Source organism: Equus quagga, chromosome 9 (genome assembly GCF_021613505.1).
Source record: "Equus quagga isolate Etosha38 chromosome 9, UCLA_HA_Equagga_1.0, whole genome shotgun sequence".
Taxonomy (NCBI): domain Eukaryota; kingdom Metazoa; phylum Chordata; class Mammalia; order Perissodactyla; family Equidae; genus Equus; species Equus quagga.
In genome coordinates, this window is record NC_060275.1 from 80,519,587 (window position 1) to 80,533,978 (window position 14,392).

Genomic DNA, 14,392 nt, shown 5'->3' on the forward strand with positions numbered 1-14,392 from the left:
CACTTCGAGAAGCAGAAGTTAATGGCTTCTATAAAATTACGGAAACAAACTTAGAAGAAACACCTTCCATATGGCATCTTTCATCCAAACTACCCTCATGATCTCTAGAGATGAAAGACTTGAACAGAAAAACTGTAAGTCAGTTTTCACCAAAATGGAAAAATAACCAGAAAGGCAGTTGAGAATTTCCCCCTAAAATAAACAAATCAATACAAGATTCACGACTGACAAACATTAATGTACAACTGAACTTTCACAATATTGTAACCTATCATTAACCAAAAAAAATAAATAAATAAACACAACTCTGTTCAGAACTTAATTTTATGAATTTGAAAAGGGTAAGTGATTTCTTAAATCGCATTACTTTCACTATGAACACAAATGAACTCAGTGCTTCACTTTAAATAAAAACCAAGTTTTGGGGCTGGCAGCATGGTCAAGTGGTTAAGTTCGCCCGCTCCGCTTCGGCAGCCGAGGTTTTCGCTGGTTTGGATCCTGGGCGCAGACATGGCACCACCTGCCACGCCACACTGAGGCGACGTCCCACATGCTACAACTAGAAGGACCCACAACTAAAATATACAACTATGTACTGGGGGAATTTGGAGAGAATAACCAGGAAAAAAAAAAAGGAAGACTGGCAATAGTTGTTAGCTCAGGTGCCAATCTTTAAAAACAAACAAAACAAAAAAAACACCAAGTTTTATTTTAAGTGCACACAAATTAAACATTTAACTTTTAAACTTGTTTGTTAACATCAGCCCTCCCAGTTCCACCTAAAATCCAAAGTACACTTTCTTTTCCATTATAATAGTGTAAGAGTTTAAAAGATATTTATAACTTCTCTTTTGGCTCATGTTTATTTCATAATCCTCATTTTATTTATTTTTTACCATAAATATGCATTTCTTAGTTTTTTAAAAAATTAAAATTACTTAATAGAAATCAAGAAAGTTAACTTTGTAGGCTAGACAGTTTAGAAACTCTCTAACATTAGTCATATTAGACAGCTCCGTATTAAAAGCAAACAAGTTTTAATTCCATTTGTTTTATTTGAATTTGCGTTTTCTCACCCAGAACAATTACTATTAAGAAGCTATAGTTGAATGAGACCCTACTGGAAATATTATATCATGTCCACAATTTAGTTTACTAGAACTCTAGCCACATGAAAACTCAAAGCAATATTTAACAACTACTTGTTCTAAATTCTTAATGCTATTCTTAAGGAAAATACATGGCACACATCTCAACAATACGACAGAATATACCTGAATCTCTCATGTAATGAATTTCATCAAATATGACCCAAGCAACTTCTCGCATAACTTCAGAACCTCTGTACAGCATACTTCTCAAAATCTAAAGAAAAAATAGGAGACTTAGCAGGATTTGACATAACAAAAGCTCTTCTTTCTAACAAGGAATCTTGGAAATTCTTTTAATGGAGAAATTAAAATAATTTTAAGAGTTATGTATCTTAAATATATTTCATAAATCAAATTATATTCCTTTTCTCATAAATCTAAAATAATGCCTTCTCAACAGTTAGTAATCAGATACAATCCATGGAGATAACTATCACCACCTCTACCTTCATATATCTTGAATATGAAGCCACTTTCTTATATCTACAGCATTTATCCCAAGATTCACACTTATTAGGATATGACAGCAACTTAAAATTATCTTCTATCCAACATACTGGATCTCATACTGTTTATCCATTATTTTCTGCCTCATCTCACAAAATGAATAACTTTCTGGCAACTAGTACCCTGATTTTTTTTTTTTTTTTTTTTTTTGGTGAGGAAGATTGACCTGAGCTAACATCTGTGCCAACCTTCCTCTATTTTGTATGTGGGACGCTGCCACAGCATGGCTTGATGAGCGGTGTGTATGTCCGTGCCAGGGATCTGAACCTGTGAACCCTGGGCCACTGAAGTGGAACACACAAACTTAACCACTACACCACCTGGGCCAGCCCCCCATTATCCTGGTATTTTTTTTTTTAAAGATTTCATTTTTCCTTCTTCTCCCCAAAGCCCCATGGTACATAGTTGTATATTTTTAGTTGTGGGTCCTTCTAGTTGTGGCATGTGGGATGCTGCCTCAGCATGGCTTGATGAGCAGTCCTAGGTCCACACCCAGGAAGTGAGCTGGCAAAAACCTGGGCTGCCAAAGCAGAGTATATGAACTTAACCACTTGGCCATGGGGCTGGCCCCTCATTATCCTGATTTTTGAGTTAAAGAAAATCTTCCACAGATGGAAGCAAGTTTTGAGAAGGCAAAATAAATTTACTTTGGGCACCAAAGTGAAAAGTGAACAATGCTTTTAGTAGACTCTGTAGATCAGAAGCTAATTTATGGTCTCTATTGTAGTGTGTCCTCATAAAATGCAAGGATATAATTCAAATATATACAAAAGTAGTTAGTACAGTAAAAACAGCTAATCATGGCCAAATGTAAAATGTTATAAGTATATGTAAAATTGAACTGTGATTATAGGAAGAAGCTAAACATACTTGGGCATTTTTTTAAAAAGTTAGCTATTTATCTATTTGTATTAACACTCAGATGCAGAAGAAAAAAATCACAGGGAAGAGTCACTATGTAAATGAAACTACGTATTCAAATCCATCAAAGTATTTTCATGTCACTGACAATAAGTCTTTAAAAATACTTGAAGAAAAAACTATCTCTATTATATGAGAAACAGAAATATTTGTAATTTACAACTAAATTTATATAATTGCTAGAATGTTTTAAGATGAACCTTAACTCTTTGAAGTAAATCTACTCAGAAAGTAAAGTATTACATTTTATCTATATAGAACAGGTGATAAAACATTAGATATTCTAATTGAATAGACACATTAACTAAATTAAAAAGGAAAAACTGGATGAGGCACCACATAAATTACCTCTGTGGTCATAACAAGACAAGATGCTGTAGGATTAATAGTAACATCTCCAGTCATCAGACCAACATCTTGAAATTCTTCATACATTTCACGGTATTTCTGGTTACTCAAAGCCTTAATTGGGCTGGTAAATATTACACGCTGTTTTTCCCTTAAGGCTAATGCAATGGCATACCTAAAAATGTGAAAACAAATAAGAATAAAGTATTTACAAAACCTTTTCTTAAAAGCATATGAGTTGAAAAATTCTATTAATATATAAATAATATCCAAATTTTCCCTAATTACTCATCTTCAATGGACTTTGCAAAACACTAATTAATATCTTATTCTATTTGCTACTGACAAACTATTACAGTAATTATTATTATTATAAGTCTGAAGTGTAGTGCTCTAAATGAACATTTTTAACTCTGTTCTCTTAGATTTAATGTAACTTAATTACTAATATCAATGGATTACCAATGGGTACCCCATTTCTTGTGAATAAAACACCTTTGGTTCTATCACGTGCCTCCAAAAGTTTAGAGCTTCGGCCTGTCAGTTTATAAAACAATGAGGAAACACTGCAGTCCTCTGCCTACAGAGGGTCTTGCTGTCGGAGTTGGATTTGGAGCTGTAGAAAAGATGGCATCTGCCACCTTCGAGAGTGCCAGGAAATTTAGCCACTGGAATTGCTATCCAGAATTTCCCAGAGGCCCTTGCTGTCAGCCTCCCTTTGTGAGGGGCTGGCTTCTCTACCTGGAGAGTCTTCTGGTATGGACAACTAAGTGGTATGGTAGAGCCTCTGGCTGGGGTCTTTGGTGCGTTTGCTGAGGTGCTGGCTGAGCCCATCCTGCCCTATGCTCTGGCCTTTGCCGCTGGTGCCTGATCTAAGTGGTCATGGACAACATCATCCCCGAGGCTCAGATTAGCGGTAATGGGAAGCTTGCATCCTGGGCCTCCATCTTGGGATTCGTGGTGATGAAGTCACTGGACACTGGCCTGGGTTAGTGCTGAAATGCTTCAGACCCCAGGAAAGGCAGCGTGAGGAAATGACAATGGTTGGCTTCTATTGGACCACGTGCTCCTTTCTTCACATTAAAACAATTTTCCTTTCTCTCCTTTTCATCTCATTATCCTGATTGACTCTGATTATAATATGACAATGTTTACTTTTCTTTTGAGAGAGAGACTGATTTTACTTGGAATTTCAAGGTGTCATGGAACCACAGATTTTTGCTGAGTCACTAAATGGAATCTTTCTTCATGGGATTACCAAGGACATACAGATGAGGAAAATCTCTGCTTTGTACCTTCAGTCTCCCTCACTAGACTCAATGGCAACTCCTCAAAGTCACCTACAGAAGCAAGCTACCAGGAGAGAAGTCACCTAAGCATTTTTGCATGGTGACTAAAAGCACAATGGCCAGGACATCTTTCGTCTGTCCCTCCTGATCTGCCACCATTAATACTCTACCCCTCTAGACCAGAACTGGAGCATCGTGGACATAGCAAGTACTTTCCAACGCCAAGCCAGCCCAAGGAGGAATGCACCTTCGCCTACCTCCCCTAGGAAGAAGTTGTATGGGAGGGGGTAAAGAAAAGGGAAAAAAATAAGTTAATCTTTTTCTCTCTCTGTTTAAGGCAAAGATTGACACTATTGAAGGTAGGGGAATTAGGAAAACTGTGAACAGACAGGGAGCCTGTGATAAGAGGACAGAGTGTGGCTTTGATCTCTAGGGTTTCCAAGAGCAAAGTGGTTTGTCATGGTGTCCAAATCCCCTAGATGTTTATTTTGATAAGTTTATAGCCTTCATTTTTCTAACAGGCTTGGGGGTCACCAGCCAACTGCTAGAACCCAAACCCTTCATTTACTTATGGAGGGAGCCACTTAAGCTAATTTAAGTGACTGAAAGACATTTGGAATCTGCAGTGAAGTTCTTCTCTGTTACCATTTGGTAACTTGTAACCTGACCCAGAACTCTTAAGCTGCAGCAGGCTTTGCTGGAGTTTGGCCAGAGAGTTTAGGATTAGAAAACTTTAGCCAAGTCACCATTCTGAAATGACCCTAAAGAATGACTTTAAGTAGACTAGAAGCAAATGTACTCCTTCATTCGTACAGCTTCTCCAACAGGGGTGATATAACATGTCTGCTTCAAACACAGTAAGGCCTGCAGTCCTCACTGGTCAAAGGAGCATATGGGACCATGACTGGGCTCCACTGCCAAGGCAGGCTGCCCAAGAGCTAGGTATTGAGGCACTGTGTTACCAATGCCTGCCCAAAGTTTACATGTTTCACTACTTTCAAAGGTGAACACCTTGTGCTGTGAATGCTCTAAGACCCCAAAAGGCCAACCCTGTGCTGAGTTTACATATGTTCTTTCCAAAGCACTGATGATCAAAATTGAAGACACGTTCAAAGGTTGACTAGTTGAGATTAACTGGTTGGTCTATGTGTATTTTTACGTCTTTATATGTAGTTGTGCATAATGCAATTTTTTTCTGATGTACAAGACCTCATACTTTGATTAATATCAATAAAAGGGATATTGCCATGGAAAAAAGGAAACCTGAGAAGCTGAACATCAAAATTAAAATCTTTTGCTCTACAAAAGACACCATTAGGGTACTATAAAGAATTGTTTACAATGCAATAAGATCAACAACCCAATTTAAAAAATCAGCAAAAGAGTAAAATAGATTTCATTTAAGATATACAAATGGCTGATAAGCACATGGAATGATATTTAACATCATTAGTCATAAAACCACTACGTCACATCACTACATACTCACTAAAACAGGTATAAAAAAAGATAATACCAGTCAGCATCATGGCAGAGTGAGCTCTTCCCTTGGACTCTCCCCTCTAAGACACAACCAAAAGGACATTCATACACCAAGAAAAGACATACACACACCACAAAAGACGTCTGGGAGACCCACGCAGCCATACGCCTGAAGGTGGTCGTAGGGCTGGATCCTCTGGGGGAAGTGGAAACTGATCCGCAGGAGCTTGGTGGAGAGGGACGGGCTGTGGTGGCGGGAAGTGCACAGGTAAAAAGGGTGCCCTGTCCCCATGCGGTACTCCAGCCCCAGTATCGTCCAGAGCACAGTACAGTGAGCGTGGTAGTGGCACCGGGGAAAGGGTGCAGGTGAGGAGAGGCCCCCCCATCCCCACTCGGCACCCCAGCCTGAGAATCATCTAGAGCATGGTGCAGAGAGTGTGACAGTGGGGGCAAGGAAAGTGCACAGGTGAGGGAGGTGCCCTGTCCCTGCCCAGCACACCAGCCCCAGGATCGCCTAGAGTAAGGCGCAGAGAAGTTGGCGGTGGGGAAAGTTCGCAGCCCCACACTCGTCCGGAGCACGGTGTAAAGAGTGTGGCAGCCACAGAGGGGAAAGTACACTGCCGAGAGAGGCGTGCCGGCCCCTGCCTGGTACTCTAGCCCCAGAATCCTCCGGAGCATAGTGCGGAGAGCTTGGTAGTGGCGGCACAGAAAGGGAAAGAGCAAAGTCCTGCAATGGCCCAGAAATCTGTTCAGAGACAAGAAGGGGCTAGGGGAAGTGCTGGGGAAGGAGAGTACCCCTCCCCCTGCCCGGTGCTCCAGATCTGCCATTGATCAGTTGCTCAGAGAGAAAAGAAGTCAGTGGCTGGAGCTGAGGAGCCCCTGCTGGTGCCAGGCCCAGAATACACAGTGCCTGATCCCCAGCCTGTAGTGGTATGTGGCAGCTGCGACCAGATAAGAGCACCATGAGGAAACAAAAATGTACTCTATCAAGCAGTATGAGTAGGTATATTAAAGCTCCAGACCAGAAGAAAAGTGACAAGTACCCAGAAACCAACCCTGAGGGAACAGAAAACCATAACCTAAATAACAAAGAATTGGGTATCTACCCAAGAGAAATGAAAACATGTCCAAAGACCTGTACATGAACATTTGTATCAGTATTATTCATAATAGCTAAAAACACAAAATAATTCAAATGTTAGCGACTAAATAAACAAAATGTCATGAGTATCCATAAAATGTACTACTACTTATCAATTAAAAGAAATGAACTAGTGATATATGCATCATGAACGAATCTCAAAAACATTACGCTACGTGAAAAAAGAAAGACATAAAACATTCCATATGATTTCATTTATATGAAATTTCTAGAAAAGACAAATCTACACCTACAGAAAGCTGATCAGTATCTGCCTAGGGTTGGAGGCAGGAATAGGTCTGAAAGCAAACACACACAAAAGAACTGTATGGATGAAGTCTAAAACTGGTGAGGGTTCTCCACAACTGTACAAATTTATTAAAACTCACTGAACTACAGTTATGATGGGTGAATTAAATGGTATGCAAATTATATAATAATAAAGCTGTTTAAAAAAGCTTTACATGGAGGATCCAGCCTGGTGGCGCAGTGGTTACGTTTGCACATTCTGCTTCGGTGGCCCAGGATTCACTGGTTTCAGATCCTGGGTGCAGACCTACATACTGCTTGGCAAGCCATGCTATGGCAGGCATCCCAGACATAAAGTAGAGGAAGATAGGCACAGATGTTAGCTCAGAGCCAGTCTTCCTCAGCAAAAAGAGGAGCATTGGCAGCAGATGTTAGCTCAGGGCTAATCTTCCTCAAAAAAAAAAAGCTTTACATGGAATAAAAAACCAGCAGTGCCAGGAAAACTAATCAATTGCATAGATAAACAATCTGGTACCAACATGTTTATTCTAGTACCAGATTTACAAATAAAATGTTATATTTGCCACAGTTAACAGCTAAAGTTGGAGTTTACATGAAGTCCTTGAATTCTGACAGGAAATTTTTATCTGACATCCATGAACTACTCCTTGAAATCGTAAAATCTGGTACACATATACAAATATATACCAGATTTTTTGCTTGTGGTGAAATTCATATAACACCAAATTAACCATTTTAAAGTGTACAAATTCATTTAGTACATTCACTCTTGTGCAATTACCAGCTCTACCTGATTCTAAAACATTTTTTATTGCTCTCCTCCAACAAAAAAACCCTGTATCCATTAAACAGTTATCCATTGCTCCCCTCCTGTCAACAACCCCTGGCATCCTGGTCTCTGTCTCTATGGATTTACCTATTTGGGATATCTCACACAAATGAAATAATACAGTATGTGACCTATTGGGTCTGCCTTCTTGTACTCCACATGTTTTTGAGGTTCATCCACATTGTACCATGTATCAGTATTTCATCACTTTTATGGCTGAGTAATGTTTCAGTGTATGAATATACCACATTTTATTTATCCATTCATCCAGTGATGGACTTCTGAGTTGTTTCTACCTTTTCACTATTGTGAATAGTGCTGCTACTAACAGTCTTGTATACAAGTATTTGAGTATTCATTTTCAGTGCCTTGGGGTATGAAATTGATGTGTCACATGATAATTCCATGTTTAACTTTTTGAATAACTACCAGCCTGTTTTCAACAGCAGCCCTCACCAGATTTTCAAAACTGTCCATAACCCTAATGAATTTCTTAAATTTCTTTTCATGATTTTCTAACCCAAAGTTTAAGAGCAGGTTTCAGAATATTTGTGAAAATTTCTCTCCTCTTGTAGGAAAAATGAAAGCAAGGCTACATTAATGCCCGGAATTCTAATGACTATATATGTTGACTTTATAAGTGGATAATGCACCAAACATACTCTGTGCTTCTCTAAATGATAGAAAATAATTGAACTAAAAGTAGTCAAACCTCTTCTAAATCTTTGCCTTAGGAGGAAACTAGTTTCTGACTTGAGCGCTTTCTGAAAAGGGGTGAACTATTAAGTAGTCCTACTCTACTGTACAGAACTGGGGCCGTAAAGGACCATAAAGTGTTTGAGGCTGAAAAATGGATCAAGACTATTCTGCAATTGGCTGATAACATTAGAATGACACTCTAAGATCCAAGCTTCACTCCTCTAACTCTCCCTACAAAAAGAAAAATTGTGAGTTATACCTAAGCCAAGGTTTTGAAGGAACTAATAATATATAGTGACCAGATAAGCCCTGACTATCCCAAGGGAAAAAAACATTCCAGAACCCATGAAATATTTCCACCAACATGCCAAGGTAAAGAGAATGGATGGGGTCATTGGCGATTTTTGTCTGTCTTTTCTCTATGTTCTTCTCTATTCTTTAGGTGCTTAGTGTTAAGAGTACCTAATTCAGGTGTCCAATAGAAAAGCTACAATTTCTCCATAACGGAGAAATAAAATATGCTATAAATTGCTAAAAGTTAGCACATAAACCCAAACTGATTTTCAAAAAGGGTGCAAAGACTATGGGGAAAAAACGGTCTTTAAACAAATGGTGCTGAGACAACTAGATACTCACATGCAAAAGAATGAAGTTGTACTTTACCTTACAATTTATACAGAAATTAACTCAAAATGAATCAAAGACCTAATATAAGAGCTAAAACTACAAAACTCTCAGAAGGAAACTTAGGGATAAATCTTTGTGACCTTGGATTAGGCAATGGTTTCTTAAATATGACACAAGCAACAAAAGAAAATATAAACTGCAGTTCATCATATTAAAAACGTTTGTGCCTCAAAGGACACTCTCAAGAAAGTGAAAAGACAACCTACAGAATAGGAGAGAACTTGGGCAAATCATATAGCTGGCAAGAAACTAGTATTCAGAATATAAAAGAACTATCACAACTCAGTAACAAGACAGCCCAATGAATAAATGGACAAAGGACTTGAGCAGACATTTCTCCTGGCATACAAATGGCCAATGAGCACAGAAAACATGCTCAATATCATTAGTCGTTAAGGAAATGTAAATCAACACCACAATGAGCTACCACTTCACAATCAATGGAATAGCTATAATTTTTTAAAAAGGTGATAAGTGTTGGTGAGGATATGGAGAAATTGGAACTCTTGTACAATGCTGGTGGGAATATATAATGATGAAGCTGTTGTGGAAAGAGTTTGGTGGTTCATCAAAAAGTTAAAAATTAAATATGACTCAGTAATTACATGCCTGGTATATCCTGGAGAAAGTAAGAACAAGTGTTCAAACAAAAACTTGTACACAAATGTTTCTAACAGCATCATTCATAATAGAGAAAAAAACTAAAAACACCAAAATGTTCACAAATTGATGAATGAAACCAAAATGTGGTATATCCATACAATATTAATCAGCCATAAAAAGGAATGCAGTTCTACATGCTCCAACATGAGCGAACCTTGAAAACAGTATGCTTAGTGAAACAAGATAGAAACAAAAGGCCACATATTATATGATTCCATTTATATGAAATGCTCAGAAAAGGGAAATCCATATGAACAGCAGATAGGTGGCTGAAAGGAAGTGGAAGTAAGGGAATTGGGAATGACTGCTTAATGGACTGTTTAACGCCATGGCGAAGATGTTTGGGAACTAGATAGTGGTGATAGCTGCAAACATCAAGGAAAAAAAAAATGATAACTCACAAAAGTGCATCTACAACAGATTGCAAAATACCATCTACAATAAAGAGTACAGTCCACTTTCAGAATGGCCCAGTTCCTCTCAAACTTTAAGGACATATTCATCACCTGGTAATCTTGTTAAACTGTAGATTATGATCCAGTAGTTTTAGGGTGGAGCCTGAAATTCTGCCTAACAAGTTCCCATGTGATACCCATGTGTCTGGTCCAAGTATCATACTTTGAGTAGCAAGACTCCAGAACCATGGTCCTTAAATACATTTTAGAAGAAAAGATACCTATTAAAAAAATTTAGAACATAGACAATACGTATATAATTCCCTATAAATTAGATATGTGAACGACTGCAGTAATACAGAATGTACATTAAAAATAATATCAGGGGCCGGCTCCGTGGCCGAGTGGTTAAAGTTCACACGCTCCGCTGCAGTGGCCCAGGGTTCGGATCCTGGGCGCAGACATGGCACCACTTGTCAGGCCACGTTGAGGTGGCGTCCCACATCCCACAACTAGAAGGATCTGCAACTAAAATATACAACTATGTACAGGGGGTTTGAGGAGATAAAACAGGAAAAAAAAAAAAAAACATCCATTTACAGCCTAGATGCAGTAACAGGGGACTGGCTTCACCTATCCACCTGAAACAACTATAAAACAGGAGAAAGTATACGAAACAGTGATTTCACTGGATATAAGCATAGTAATTCCTGAGAAGGGGGAATCAAATGAAGGAATCCCAGATTATTTCCTAGAGAGTTTCCAAGCCAGGATTCCAGGAGGTAGATCCTGGAAGTTTCCCTAAGTTGAACAGACAGAAGTGGGAGTCTGGGGTGGCCAAGGGGGCTGGACTCCAGTGAGGAGAGAGGAAAGAGCTGCAGAGGGGGAGAGTGCCGAACATCTGCTGAGCATCTGCATGTCTTCAGGTAAGTAATAATCAGTGAGTAAGTATTAGGAAACCACCCAAGGTGAGGGAAAAACCAACCGAAAGGAGCAGAGATAAAAATGACCAAATCTCACACATGGCTGGAAATAATTCAGATTCCTACCAGACACAGTGGAAAAATTGGTAATTCACAAGATACTAAATAGAATACCAAGAAGTATATTGATTAAGTAATGAGGAAGATCAAACCCAGACTAAATGCTGCTCTAGTCCTGCCTAAAAATATCATAAAAGCAAGCCTTGAAAGGATTACATATTTTTCAAATAATTTTATCCCAGAACAAAGCTCAAGAATATTAATAGAAACGCAAAAATATTCATCACCTAAGAAGGTAAAATTCACAATGTCTTGGCAAGGAATCAAAAATAACCAGATATGCAAAGAAAGGCAATAAAATGCAACCTATAATGAGTAAAAAAAAAAAGAAAATCAGTAAAAACACATCCAAAAAATGAGATAGAAGATAGTACACAAGAACACTGAAAGCTACTATAACTATATTCTATATGTTCAAGAAGACTGATTAGAGATTGAATGGTTTGTATAGGAGAAACATGGGAAACATTAAAAGAACCAAATCAAACTTTTCTAGATGAAAAATCTAATGTCTGAGATGAAATACCCTGGATAGGACTAAAAGCAGATTAGATGTTACAGAAAACAGATGAATAAACTTGAAGCCATATCAAGAGAAGCTGCTCAAAAGCAAATACAGAAAATGAACACCAAAATATAAAATAATAAACAGAGTATCAGCAGGCTGCAAGACAACTTAAATTGGTCTGATTTAAGTATAATTGAAGCCCCCACAGGACTAGGAGGAGGGAGAATTATTTGAGACAAAAAATGGCTGAAATGTTCCCAAATTTGATGAAAACTATAACAAACCCACAGCTCTGAGCAACCCAACAAATTCAAACACAAGAAACATGAAAACTATATAAAGTCACATCATAATCAAACTGCTTAAAGTCAGTGATGAAGTTAAAAACAGCCAAACATCCCATCAAAGCAGTATGCAAAGAAGCCGGAAAATGCTGACCTATAGCTAAGGGAAACATCAATCAATCAAAACAGATTAGGAAACAGCATAGATGAAAGTAGGAGTAGCTAAGGGAAACATCAATCAATCAAAACAGATTAGGAAACAGCATAGATGAAAGTAGGAGTAACAAGGACATTTAAACAGTTTTTAAACTGTATTCCATCTGCTCAAGAAGCTAGAGGAAAGTTAAGAAGACATGGAAAGCATAAAAACAAAGCAAAAAGACCCACACACACCAATGAACTTCTAACAAAACTACGTCTGAGATAAAAAATGCACTGAATGGGATTAATAACAGATCAGACAATGCAGAAGCAAAGATTAAAGAATCTGAAGATACTGCATTAGAAAAGACCCAAAATCAAATACCAGGAAAATGAACATAGCATCAGTGAGTTGTCAGACTTTTTTTCTTTCTTTTATTTTTTTAAAGATTTTATTTTTTCCTTTTTCTCCCCAAAGCCCCAGGGTACATAGTTGTATATTCTTCGTTGTGGGTCCTTCTAGTTGTGACATGTGGGACGCTGCCTCAGAGTGGTTTGATGAGCAGTGCCATGTCCACGCCCAGGATATGAACCAATGAAACACTGGGCCGCCTGCAGCAGAGCGTGCGAACTTAACCACTCAGCCACGGGGCCAGCCCCCAAGTTGTCAGACTTTAAGTGGCCTAAGTAAAACAACTGTAATTAGAGTTCTTAAAGGAGAAGAGCCCTGGGGAGCACTGAAAAACAAACCCAAAGCACAAAAAAACATGCAAAAAACTACACCAAGGCACATCATAAACTAATTGCTTAAAATCACTCATAAACTCTTAAAAGTAGCCAAGAAAAAAGACACATTATTTACAGAAGACCAAGGTAAGGATGACAGTGGATTTCTTGTCATAAACTATTCTAGTCAAAAGACATTCTTAAAAAATTAGAAATCTATACTGAGTGAAAATATCTTTCAAAAATGAAGGCAAAGTAAACAACATTTTATTTTTTTCGCTGAGGAAGATTAGTCCTCAGCTGAAATCTGTGACAATCTTCCTCTACTTTATATGCAGGAGACTGCCACAGCGTGGCTGGCATGTGGTTTAGGTCCACGTCCAGGATATGAATCTGCAAACCCATGCCACCAAAGTAGAAAATGCCCAACGTAACTACTATTCCATGGGGCTTGCCCCAAAGTAAACGACATTTTAGATACACAAAAGTTGAAAGAATTTTTCATCAGGAGACTTGTCCCACCATAAATTTTACAGGAGTTCCTACAGGCAGATGGAAAATGATGCCATATAGAAATGTAGATCATACATTTTAAAACATATCAAAAACATTTCCCAGACACATCAAATCAAACATAACAGAATTCGTAATGCAGCTACAGCAATATTAAAGAAAAATCTACAGCACTAATTGCCTGTATTAGAAAAAGAAAAGTCTCAAATCCATGACCTCACCTTTCCTCCTTAAAAAAACTAGAAAAAGAGCCAATGAAGCCCAAAGTAAGCAGAAGAAAGGAAATAAAGATGAGAGTCTACATCAATGAAATAGAAAACAGAAAAAAAAAAATGAAACTTACAACCTGTTCTTTGAGAAGATCAATATGATTCATAGAACTCTACCAGGCTAGTCATGAAAAAATAGAGAAGCAAACATTACCCTCATACCAAAACCAGAAAGAAACATTACAATAAAACTATAGCCCAATATCCCTCATGAACATAAACATGAAAATTCTTAGAAAACTTGAGCAAATGTAATCCAAAAATATATTAATAGGGTTATGTATCACGACCAAGCGGAGTTTATCTCACGATGGTTTATTACTTGAAAACCTATCAATGTATTCATCACAGTAGAACAAAAAAGAAAATGTATCATTTCAATACATGCAAAAAAAGCATCTGATAAAATCCAATAGCTATTTTATATGCATATATACACACATATACACACAAACTCACTGCAAACTAGGAATAGAAGGGAACATCCTCAAACTGATAAAACTATTGAAAAACCTACAGACAACAG

The 14,392-nt window shown here is 38.0% G+C and overlaps 1 protein-coding gene across 1 annotated transcript in view; it reads right to left on the bottom strand.

Moving 5' to 3' along the window:
- Positions 1–14,392, bottom strand: part of MTREX (Mtr4 exosome RNA helicase) — a 116,520-nt gene that overhangs the window by 82,068 nt on the left and 20,060 nt on the right. The window contains exons 6-7 of the mRNA XM_046671058.1: positions 2,928–3,102; positions 1,275–1,365 (exon numbers count right to left, since the gene is read on the bottom strand). Of these exons, the coding sequence (XP_046527014.1) occupies positions 1,275–1,365; positions 2,928–3,102 (266 nt within the window). The remainder of the gene's footprint in view (positions 1–1,274; positions 1,366–2,927; positions 3,103–14,392) is intronic.